General features: G+C 42.3%; 1 protein-coding gene across 1 annotated transcript in view; it reads left to right on the forward strand.

Moving 5' to 3' along the window:
- The first annotated feature begins 212 nt into the window (after nt 1-212).
- DNAJC1 (DnaJ heat shock protein family (Hsp40) member C1) overlaps nt 213-12,844 on the forward strand; it is a 329,370-nt gene continuing 316,738 nt past the window's right edge. The window contains exon 1 of the mRNA XM_030199432.1: nt 213-575. Within this exon, the coding sequence (XP_030055292.1) occupies nt 420-575 (156 nt within the window). The 5' untranslated portion in view covers nt 213-419. The remainder of the gene's footprint in view (nt 576-12,844) is intronic.

Genomic DNA, 12,844 nt, shown 5'->3' on the forward strand with positions numbered 1-12,844 from the left:
GATTTGTTACAGATGGACCAGCATAGGCAGTCCCTTATTTCTAATAATCTTTTGCTATATTTTCTTTTGGGTGTACTAAAACAGCGGCAAGCTCCGCCTACTGGCTTCAGCTGTTACAGTAGACTAGATAGGCTCACTTCGTCTCCTGTCTATTAAACCTCCTCGGCTAAAGAGAGGCGACGTCATACGTCACGCCTCCCTTGTGGCGTCGGCGGAGAGAGGGCGGGGAAAGCCCTTAAAGTTGGCTACTCTAGTAAGAGGAAATGTCAATGTGAGTGTCAGGAGTAGAGATGATATTGCTTTAAGAGCCGGTTTGCTGTGGGATTGTAGGAGCCACGTCGGTGTCAGAGAGAGCGTGTGTGTCTCTCTGGCTTTGGACAGCAGCTGCGGGCTCGGCCTGCTTCCATCGCAGCGCCGGCATGTGTGGCTTTCGCGCCTATATCACCATGTTCTGGCTCCTACTGCTGTGGAGTCTCCCACCGCCTTTCAGCGCCTGGGACAGCGGCGACCTGGAGCTCTTTGATCTGGTGGAGGAAGTTCAGCAGAATTTTTACGAGTTCCTGGGTGTCGAGCAGGTAATTAAAGATGCATGCATGGAAATAAGCGCGGCGCCCACGGCCCTGCTCCGTCTCCCATCCCTTGGCGAGTTTGTGACGTGCGCCTTGGTAGGAGGAGGGTTCGCTGTGGTCCTGTTCCTGTGAAATCCCAAGAGCGGCGGCTTCCTGGGGCCTTCCAGGCAGCTGGCTGGAGGGTGCTCTGGAGTATCCTGGGGTTTATTTTAGCATGTGGCTGTTAACTCTCTTACTCTGGCCAATATCTCCAAAATGGTCATTTTTGTTTTAGTAGCAGAACTGTTTTAGTGCGCTTTCCTGGTGCTGTTGACGAACTAACATGTCCCAGTGCTGGCTCCTGATCTCCTGTCGCGTTATTCTTTCCTGTCAAGTTGTAGTAGTTTAATGTAAAAAAAAAAATGTTTTAATTGTTTTCTTTTCTTGACCTGAATCACATCTTTTTGGCCTCTGCGGCAGTGTTGTAAGATTTAAGGCTGTGCGTAAGTTGCAAGTTACACTAAGAGAACCTCTGTTTTAATACCATGGTAAAGCATTACTTTTCCAGTGAGTGCTTTTTATTATCTGGAAAACTTTTATTACTGTCTTCAACTAAGGATTGAAGAATTATTTGGAAATATTTTTCCTAGCTGAAAATTCTGTTTTAATGTTCCAGTTAATTGTTACATATACTTCACACATATTGGATTGTTTTACAATATAGGCTTTTACTCAAAGTGTAATTGTGGACTGATTGTCGTTATAGTGCTTCTAGGGGTTAGCTTGCATTTTTACTGAGGGGCTATCCTTCACCCAAACTTCCTAAGGAGTGAACCAGCAGGTCAGAAAGTTAATTTGGTCATTATTTCACTAGTAGCACATCTTATTTTACTGTGGCTGTGCTTATGGTCTCTTGTGAAATACTTCCAACTAAGAAATATTCAATTGTAAAGTGCTGCGTACGACTGGTAGCGCTATAGAAGTGATTTATAGTAGTTTATAGTAGTCTTAATACAAATTGGATTGAGAAACATGTCATATGGCCAGGGCATAGGCTGCTAGAATAAGACAAAGAAAAATAAAATGCAAAACAAAACATGGCTTTACACTATCCTTGCACTTAGCATACTTTCAGACCTGCTGAGTTCAGGAGAAAGATTGCCAGCCCTGGAGTTCAGACAATCCCCCTTAGTACACAGTACCTGTAAGACTGACTTCAGTGGGCAGAATCAGGGACCCCAAATTCAGCACTGCAATGGGATGCAAGTTCAAAACCAGGGCTAGCGAAAGTCTTCTACTGTGCTCCCTAGAACTAGGCAACTTGTAGCACTGTATGTGTTGTGTTGCAGTAACTAAGTTGTTTTAATGCTTGCCGTTGACAATTGTGTGACAGCTATATGCTACAGTATTTTCAGAGTTTCTTGGGCTGATACAGAAAGCCCATTCAAACTGAAGGCTATGGTTAGCACACTGCATTCAACTTTCTGGGAGTCTATTGCAGAAAAAGGCTTTGCACAGAAGCAAAACATTGCATTAGACAGCAGACCAGAGCACATAAAAATGGAGGTTGTTATTCCACTGGAGGTAGAGAGCTTTTGCAGAAGACTTTAAAGTTGGCATAATCGGGCTTTTCGAAAGAGAAGGGCGCCCATCTTTCGACACAGATCAGGAAATGGGCGTCGGAGAAAGTGAGAGAGTTGCTCAAATTGGCCTAATCGAAAGGCGATTTTGGCCGTCATCAACTGCTTTGTCGTGGGGACGACCAAAGTTCCCGGGGGCGTGTCGGAAGCATAGCGAAGGCGGGACTGGGGCATGCCTAACACATGGGAGTCCCCGACCAGTAATGGGGAAAAAAAGAAGGGCGTCCCTGACGAGCACCTTGGTAACTTGGTCCATTTTTTTTTCTTACGACCAAGCCTCAAAAAGGTGCCTGAACTGACCAGATGACCACCGGAGGGAATCGGGGAATGACCTCCCCTTACTCCCCCCAGTGGTCACTAACCCCCTCCCACTCTTAAATTTTTTTTTTTTTTTTTAAATATTTTTTGCCAGCCTCAAATGTCATACCCAGCTCCCTGACAGCAGTATGCAGGTCCCTGGAGCAGTTTTAGTGGGTGCAGTGCACTTCAGGCGGGCCTGGGCCCAGGCCCACCCCCCCCCCCACCTGTTACACTTGTGGTGGTAAATATGAGCCCTTCAAAACCCACCAGAAACCCACTGTACCCACATGTAGGTGCCCCCCTTCACCCGTAAGGGCTATGGTAGTAGTGTACAGTTGTGGGGAGTGGATTTTGGGGGGCTCAGCACCCAAGGTAAGGGAGCTATGCACCTGGGAGCAATTTCTGAAGTCTACTGCAGTGCCCCTTAGAGTGCATGGTTGGTGTCCTGGCATATCGGGGACCAGTGCACTACGAGTGCTGGCTCCTCCCACGACTAAATGGTTTGGATTTGGTCGTTTCTGAGATGGGCATCCTCGGTTTCCATTATCGGCGAAAACTGGGGATGACCATCTGTAAGGTCGACCTAAATGTTGAGATTTGAGTGTCCCCGACAGTATTATCGAAATGAAAGATGGACGCCCATCTTGTTTTGATAATACAGGTTTCCCCGCCCCTTCGCGAGGACGCCCTGCTAGGACGGCCTCAGGAAGACTTGGGCGCCCTGTTTGATTATGCCCGTCCATGTGGGTACTTAAATGCCAGGTCTAAGGAGGTGTAGAAAGGTTTTCTCTTCGGCATCAGGGCAGAATAGCTAATAGCCCCCCCCCCCCCCCTCCATATCACTGGTATCTAGTGGACCTGTAACCCCCCCTTGGGTTGACTGAAATTATCACACTTGTCCAGTGGAACCCCTAACATACCTTGAAGAAAAGCAGGTGTGATGTCAACTTGGTTCCTGCTTCTGTGCTGGCATAGGCAGTGCATCCTACAATGCACTGTGTGGGGTTATTATGCCAAATAAGGAAAAATTTCCCATAGTTAATCGTTTTTACCAGAATGCCAAATAAGAAATGTTCTTATGTACCCAGGATGCATGCATTTTAGAAGATGGCGGTGTGGAGGCAGGAACAAGTGAGCATCACTCTTGCCTCTTCCAGGAATGAGGGAGGGGGGTCTGGGGGATTGTGGTCCACTAAAAAACAGAACTAACTTCTTTGGGGGTCCTTTAGACACCAGGGATATCTTTTTGAGAGGGTCAAGGATCATCTCAGATGGCTTAGGGCAGTGTTTCCCAAGTTGGTCCTGGAGTACCCCCTTGCCAGTCAGGTTTTCAGGATATCCACAATGAATATGCGTGAGATTGATTTACATACACTGCCTCCACTATATGCAAATCCTTCATGCATATTCATTGTGGATATCCTGAAAACCTGACTGGCAAGGGGGTACTCCAGGACCAACTTGGGAAACACTGGCTTAGGGGATTTATGGGGGGGGGGGGGGGGGTAGGGCTGGAGGCAAACACATATGTCAGTGGGCCTTAAAAAAAAAAAAAAGTCTCCCTTCTTGTTAGTATTTTGAGCCAATCGCCATTTATAGACTGACAGGCAGACTTTTTGCTCTTTCCCAGTGAATAAGCTGCAAGCTACTATTGCATTGTATGCTGTTTGACAGCCCACACTTTTTAACATGGAGGTAATTTGCATTCCATGAGTTAGGTTCCTGTTAGAAGCTGTGTGCTCAGCCATTGATATAGTTAAGCACTTGGTTTTCTGCATCTGCCCCTCTGCTTCTTATGGAGGCATGCCTGCTTTTGTTCAGGCTTGATAAATCACTCTTTTTACATAGCAAATCAGAGCGATGACCAATTCAAATAAATACAAATGATAAAAGTAAGATGATAATGCCATAAAATATTGGAAAGAGGTTTTCATTCACACAGAAATAAGCATCCCTTATCTACCAGAATAAAAAATATAATTTAAAATCCAACTCCTACTTCTAACCTTAACAACCAAGCTGCAAAACCACAGAAACTCTTCATCGAAAGGGGAGTTACTGAAAAGCTAGTGAAAACAGGTATTTTTTTTTAACACAGTTTTAAAATTAGTGAATGATAGTTCTGATCTTAATGACGAGGCAAATTGTTCCACATGGAGGGTGCCAAGACATTCTTCCTGATAGGTTCTTAATAGACTTGTAGCAGACTGGGGAGACTAAGTCTATGGCCATGGCCGTTTATAGAATGAAGGAGCTAGGCAGGGGAGTAGGGAATTGGCAAACTTGCTAGGTATTCTAGAAGGCCAGTACTAAAGACTTTGAAAGCCAAGGTTAGAATTTTAAAGTGAATTCATGGCTCTAGTGGAAGCCAATAAGTCTCTTGAAAAGAGGGGTAACATTATCTCTTTGCTTAGCATTACAAAGGACAGATGCTGGGTGTTTTGGAGTGTCCGAAGTCTTTTAAGGTCACATTTGGAAATTCCTGCATAGACCACAGTACAATAATTGAGGCGGGAGCTGATGAGTGCATGAAATAGAGTATGCAGAAAAGGAAAATTTTAAATAGTTCCAAACACCTCTAATTCAACGAAGAGCACAAAATCTTGATCTCAAAACTGCTGAAATTTGAGGGGAAAAACTAAATTTGGAGTCAAGAATGACTCCTAGGTATTTAAATTGAGCCATTGGTTGACCAAACAGCATAGGAACTACTGGAGGAGAGGTAGTGACCAGAAATCCAACAAACCATAGTTTTTCTGTGGGTTTAATACCAGTTGATGGCTTAAAAAAACCCCCCAAAAAACTATAATCCAGCATTATCCAAACATGATTGAAGTGGGGAGAGATCAGGGTTGCTCATGTTTGTATAACCGACCAAAAGAATGTCATCGGTGTATAGATAAGTACTAATACCTGAGGATTGAATTAGGGATGCCAGGAGCAGGTTAGAGGAGAGAGGAAAATATGGAACCTTGTAGTACACGACAGGATACAGAATAAGACTAGGACTGTTTGATATTGAAATCCGAGAAGTACAGTCCTTTAAAAGAAAACATACCTCCTATACTAATAGCACCAAACCGCTGTAATAAGTGAATGATAACCTTGAAAGCTGCTGACAGATCTAATGAAACTGTATTTTGATTGTTACAGGTTGAAGTTTTTTCATTGCTTTTTAGTGTTCAGTGAAGTCATGATCATACTTGCAGTTTTAGTTTTGCTCACTGTGCATATATCATTGAAGTAAAGTAATATAAATTCAGGCTGCTTTGTAATTTTTTTTTTTTTTGTCAGATTGCAGGTTCCCATCAGTCTTTGTTTGCACATTCCGCTGGTGCTCTTCCTTGTCTTCCTGAAATTTGTAACAAGAATTATTGATGTACTGTAATAAGCTGCACTAGGCTTGGTAGAGCTTACTTCCATTTTAACAAATTCCTGTTGATCATCATTACTTTCAATGTAGTAAACATTTTGTGTGCAAGATGCTTTAAATGAGAGAGAAAGAAAAGTAGTTCTAGTAATTTTAATGTAGAAAAATATACTAAAACTTTGGGCACTTTAAAGTCATGTTTCAGTATTAAGTGAAATAAAACTCGGACGTGAAATTTCCAATTGATTTCAGTGGGATATCACTTATGTTAAAAAAAAAAAATCATCTACCACACACCTAAGATTCCTGAGTTACGGACACAGATTTGACCCCTACGTTCAGGAAGGTTAAGCATATCTGACAACTTTTCCTCTTTATTAATACCTCATCTATCCGTCAACCACCCCCTCACCTACTTAACCTACCATGAGGTAGATTTTATTATTTTTTTGGTAGGAGGTTATCTTTTTAGAATGAGTAGGAATTAAAGGGTGAGAAGCTCTCTGGTCCTAGGGCAGCCTTTCTGCTATCCTAGTTCATTCTGGGATTGAACTAGTGAGTTAAAATGGAAATCAGGTTAACTTTAAAAACTTTTCTGCCATTTTATTCCACTTTTTACTTTCAAATATATAGCACACTATAGCCATTATTTGATATGAAGTAAAAAAGCTTTAAAAAAATGCAGCTTCTCTTTCCTCTTCCCTCAGTGTGGTTCAGCCATTGAGGTGATTATTCTCTGGATGAGGCATAAATCAAATTCCTTGTTAACTCCTATAACATAACTGACTTGTTAGTAGAGGAGGCATCAGCAGCAGTAGTGACTGGGGAGATGGTATACTCTTTGGAAGCATGCTACAGAACTGTGTTCAGTATAGCTATTAAAATACATCTTTGTAATGATGGGATCATGGAATAATTCTTCTGCAGTATCTTTTTTTTTTCATTCAAGAATTAGTGATAATATGAAAGCAGCATTGGTTTGACCATACCAAATTCATCCCTGTTTTTAATAACTTCATGTGCTATTTTCCTACCAAAGGAATAATAATTTGAATGACATTTTATGTACTGCGGAGGTTTGGAATAGAAGGAGCATGAGGAGTATAGAGCGTCATGCACCTTGTGGCACTTGTTCGGTTTGTTTGGTAATGATGGACTCAAGTCCGGGTAGATTTTACTGTTTGCGATCAAACACAACTTGTATTTCCATCAATGCTAAATACTTACTGAGATGTCCATGTGATTTATTTTACCTAGGACAGACTTCTAGGGCTTTGAAAACACACCTGATAGAACATTGTCACTGTATTCAAGTTGGGAAATTGAGAGAGCCTCTGGTAATGCATTTTTCAGGTAAACGACATTCCTTTGCAGAGATTCACTGTATTGTTTTGGAGCAACTGCAGATTACTGAAAGAAGAGGAGCTATAAGACAAATGCTTAACAATGGGAACAAAGATGGATTTATTCTGTACGCACGGTGGCGCCTCATGGGTTAAATGTCGCTCTTGAGTGGGAGGCTTTTTTATGAAGCTGATGTCGGAGAGGACCGAGCTGATGTCATCACGTCACTCTATAATGAAGGCGTTTTTAAAGAAGCCCATTACCATTTTGCAATGTGTGGAAAGTCAGATATTTGAAAGTTTGTGACAGCAATTAGGAAGGCAATTATCTTGGAAAGTATGGATATCTTGAGAGAACACGTATTCCCCTGAAGCAGCCCTTGGTGGTGAAACGAGGTACCCCTGTTGGGATTGAAAATTTCCCAAGATAAGTATTGCTCATTCAATGAGAAGATTTTTTGAAGCTTTCACAGCTAGTATAAGCTTTCCAAGTGGATAGACTATTCTGTATCTCAAAAAGTTCTTCTGGTCATTTGTGTTAAAGAATTAATAATTAGGTGGAGTTTTTTTTAATGACTAATGATTGGGGAGAGCCACCCACGGGATATGAAGGTTTACCTTACATGTGGATGGGAATCTCATGGTGTCTGAAGTTTTTTTTTTTTTTTTCTCCACTGTTTGGATAAACTGCTGATATTATCTTATATGACTCTTCTGGAGATACAGAATAAAACAGTGGAGATTTGTTTGTGAATTTTGTTATTGACTCCACGGATTCTTTGAGTGTGGTAATTGAAATCACCCATTATTATCATGTTCCCCAGTTTTTTAGCCTCCCTAATTTCTGATAACATTTCTATATCTGTTTCTCTTCATCCTGGCCAGGACTATCACTATCCTTTTCCCCTTTACACATGAAGTTTCAATCCACAGGGATTCCAAGATGTGTTTCGTGTCCTGTAGAATTTTTAGTCTATTCAATTTAAGGCCCTCCTTAGCCTACTATACTGCCCCTCCACCAATTCTTTTAACTCTACCAATGTGACCACTGGGTCTCAGAAATGCCTATTACATCTATTTTCTTTCATTTAGTACAATATATTCTAACTCTCCAATTTTATTTCTTAGGATTCTGGCATTTGCATATAGACATTTCAAACTGTTCGTTCCTACTTATCTTGCTCAGCGGTTGACAGTGATAATGTACAATCTTGAAAGTCTATCTGCTTTTTATCTAAAGACACCTGGTCTACTGTGCTCTCTATTGCAACCTTGGTATCGGGATGCCCTATCTTCCCTGTTTAGGTGATACCTTTGAAAGATACCTTATTCCGAACCATACACTTTTGAGTGACGGCCTTCACCCACTTTCTAATTTAAAAGCTGCTCTATTTCCTTTTTAAATGCCGATGCCAGCATCCTTGTCCCACCCTGGTTAAGTGGAGCCCATCCTTTCAGAATTGGCTCCCCCTTCCCCAGAATGTTGCCCAGTTCCTAACAAATCTAAAACCCTCCTCCCTGCACCATTGTCTCATCCATGCATTGAGACTCTGGAGCTCTGCCTGTCTCATGGGCCCTGTGCGTGGAACGGGGAGCATTTCTGAAAATGCTGCCCTGTAGGATCTGAATTTCAGCTGCTACCTAAGAGCCTAAATTTAGCTTCCAGAATCTCCCTCCCACATTTTCTATGTCATTGGTACCTACATGAACCAAGACAGCCAGCTCTCTCAATGTGTTTCTAGTTTGTGGTGGAAGAGACTGAACATACGCATCCCAAATCCCCAGAAAAGTCTTGGACTGCTTAGTATGTAATGGGCCTCTTGTGCCTTCCACATCATAAGAATATATAATTGATTTCTCCATTGCCAGTGGGTGGGGCCCTCTGGCTGCACCCATTGTTAGATACACTTTTTCCCCACCAAAGCGGCCTTAAGAAGAAACGGAACCTCCCCTCCCCAATTCCATCTACAATTCAAAATCCAGACCTCAAAAGAAAGCTTAATCTGAGAACCAGCAAAAACAGGTAAGGTGTTTAAAAAAAAAAAAAAAAAAGTGCCTTTCTAAAGAGAGGTAATAAGGAATCTGACAAATCTAGAAAGGAAGCAAATTCCACCATTGAGGGGACTGATAAGAAAACATACCATTGAAAATAGTTCTGTTGATTTACTTTCTTGGATTTGGAGGTTATAGAAGCAATGGTATTAACTTTTAAGGCCGAGTTTCTTAATGATAAAATTAGATGCACCAAATATAGTTGTGAAAAACCATAAAGGATGAGAAGTCGGTGCACAACTTAAAAAATAACTCAGGCCTTCACTGGAAGCAATGAAGTTTCAGCAAGAGTGGTTGATTCATACCTAGATGAGCAGCTATAAATCAAGCACACAGCTGTACTTTGCAGTGTTTTTTTTTTTTTTTTTTTTATCAAGCTGTTATTCAAACTAATATACATTTTAATACATTAATCAATATGGGACAGGGCTAGAGACTGAGCAACCAATCTGAAGGCCGAGATTGAGGGGCTCCTTTGCAAAGCATCAGTAAGCCCAACATGGGCTTGCCGAATGCTAAATCGAGACTTCTGCTAGGTCAATATGGCCGCTGGCGGCAGTTCCATCCCAACTGCGTGCCATTTCCGGTGGAAAAAGAAGACTCCCAGAAATGGCTTGTGCAGCGGTAACCCAGTGGTAATTGGTCATTGCCACGTGCTGCCTGGTTACCGCGGGAGCCCTTATCACTACCTCAGTGGGTGCACATGGCTTCCAGTTGAAATGAAACTCCTTTTTATCAAATTTGTTTTTCAGTGTATGGCTTATGAATTACATAATACTAAAGAATTTTGTCATTGTTCAATTTCAGCTTAGTCAGTCACCCAATTAGAGCAGGTTTTTTGATATTCGTACTAAAATGGTACTGACAAATGGAATGAAAAGTTGCATCATCAGCATAAATGTACATTTTGAAATCCTGATTGATATTAATTGAATAGCTAGTTGCAGTGCTTTTTTTGCGCCCGTATGGAATACCGGCACCTTTTTTTATCCGTCCTTTAAAAATGGGCGCTGAGACTTCCAGCGGCGCCCTCGCGAGACTTCTGCTGAAGTCTTGGTGGCCGCCCTTGTAAGTCTCGACAGCCATTTTGAAGAGCAATGCAGTAGCGCCACGGGAGAGTCAGCGCTGGCAGCGGGCAGGAAAGACTGGGGATCTTTCCAGCCTGCTCTGAAGAATCCATGACAACCTGGGTGGCTGGAGGGGGGGGGGGCAGGGGAGCGAGGAGAATCACTGGGGCTGGCTGGGTGGCTGGAGGGGGTCAGGGGAGAGGACAATCGCTGCTGGAGGGGGGGCAGGGGAGAAAGGACAATCGTTGGGTATGGGTGGCTGGAGGGGGGGCAGGGGAGAGAGGACAATCGCTGGGCATGGGTGGCTGGAGGGGGGCACGGGGAGAGGAGGATTGCTGGACATGGGTGGATGGAGGAGAGGGCAGGGGGAGAGGAGGGTTGCTGGACATGGGTGGATGGAGGAGAGGGCAGGGGGAGAGGAGGGTTGCTGGACTTGGATGGAGGGGAGGGAAGAGTGAGGAAGGAGATGAGGGAAAAGGAAGAGAGGAGAAAAACTGCACATGGATGAAGAACATAGGCAGAAGCTGGATCCACTGGACAGTCAAGTCTGTGGAGGACCCAGCTTTTACTTATGGATGTAGGGCATGAAATGAAGAAGAAAGGCAGAAAGTAAAGAAATAAATGGAAAGGAAGCCCTGAAAACGGAGTTAAGAGGACAGATAGCAGCAGAATCGGATACTGGGCCAGCATGATCAGAAAAACAAAGTCACCAGACAACAAAGGTAGAAAAAATAAATTTATTTTCATTTTAGTGTCTGGAATATATGTCCAATTTGAGAATTTACATCTGCTGTCTTATTTTGCACTGGGTATATTGGAGCTGTAACAGCTTACAGAAATTATTTATAATGAAAAAAAAATCACGTTATTTTTTTCTCCTATACTAGTATAATATTTTCAATGATGTCTGTTTATATGCGCCATGGCTGGTATAAAGGGTGTGGCTATAATAGGGGTGGAGTCATATGTGGTGACCCCCCCCCCCCCCCCCCAATGAGTACCGGCACCTTTTTTTCTACAAAAAAGCACTGTGTGACATTAACACATTAAACAAAATTGGCGAATGGGGCGGCCCCTGTGGTACTCCGCATTCAGGCATCCAAGAAGCAGTGAAATTGTAGCCTTTTTTAAAAACCTGATATTCTGCATTTCAGAAACCCTTAAATCAACTCCACACAGCTCTACATATACCATAAAATGTCAAGTTCAGCAAAATCTCATGATCAACGACATCAAACTGCATAAAAGAATCCTTCAACCCAAGCTCACTTCTTTTCTAGGCTAGCCTCTGAGTGTAATGAACCTAACAAGGCTTCAGTACTGAAGTATCTTCTGAAATCTGATAAGGAGCTTGGAAGAATGTTAAGTTTCAAATACTGCATTGGTAGGCCATTTGAGGTTAGCCTTCATAGAGAAGATTTGTAAAGCTACAATGTGGTCATCTCTACACACATTCACATCTTACCACTGAATTGAACCAAGACTGATGTGTCAATTGGTCCTTCAGAATCTATTCGGGGTCTAGACCCCCCAACTCCACTCTCGGGCCCAATTTTTCCTTTTGTTCCAGGCTGTTCCATTTTAATAAATACAAATTCTAGACCTTAGCCTGTTGCAGTCCTTGCTCTCTGTTTTGTTTAGAACAGCCTGGTAGCTAGGGATTTTTCATATGGGGGAATATCCTGTCTTGTCCTTGGAGAAAGCAAAGTTACTCACCTGTAGTAGGTGTTCTCTGAGAACAGCAGGACACCTTCCTCCCCTAGGAGTTATATTCTATCAGCATTTATAATTGACTAGTTCCACACAGTGGGCAGGAACGCTTGTGTACCGGGCAAGCTTCCAAATGCTTCTAGAAGATGCTGGTAAGTGTTCTACCCGGGCTCTGTAGGATGACATTGCTCATATTGGGAATATGTCCTGCTTTCCTTGGAGAATGCCTACCACAAGTGAGTAACTTTGGCTCTTTCTAAAACCACCTAATCTCAATTTTGAGAACTTTGGGTAAGCTTTGGGTTTTTTTTTTGATGGTTTTACAAAAAGAGCAACTTATATTGTTTAAAGTTCTTTGAGGAAGCTGAATAAGATAAAAATAGAGTGTGGCTTTGAAGAAATAAGAAATTTGTGTTGCTTTTTTGGATCAATGATATAAACGGGGAAAAACCCCACTCAATTTAATATGTGATATAAAATTTAACCCACTGTCACAAAGGAGGTTTATTCTGTGTTTAGCTTGGCAGCCACTAGTTTTAGGGTGGCTTGGGCTAGAGCACACTCTTCCCCCCCCTTTGTTTTTATATTTTTATTAAATACTATAGAAATATAAGCAAAAGATCTAGTCTTGTCTTTCCATTAGCACATACCAATACAAATGTGCACACTTCTACTTTTAATTTTCAGGATACAATTCAAGTAGCTCTATTATGTATATCTATTTATAGTTCCTCACTCTGGGATATGACTATAGGAAAACTAATAACTTGCTAACACTGATTCTGTCAATCACTTGAATTCCTGTTGGAGTATA

Source organism: Microcaecilia unicolor, chromosome 1 (assembly GCF_901765095.1).
Source record: "Microcaecilia unicolor chromosome 1, aMicUni1.1, whole genome shotgun sequence".
NCBI lineage: Eukaryota > Metazoa > Chordata > Amphibia > Gymnophiona > Siphonopidae > Microcaecilia > Microcaecilia unicolor.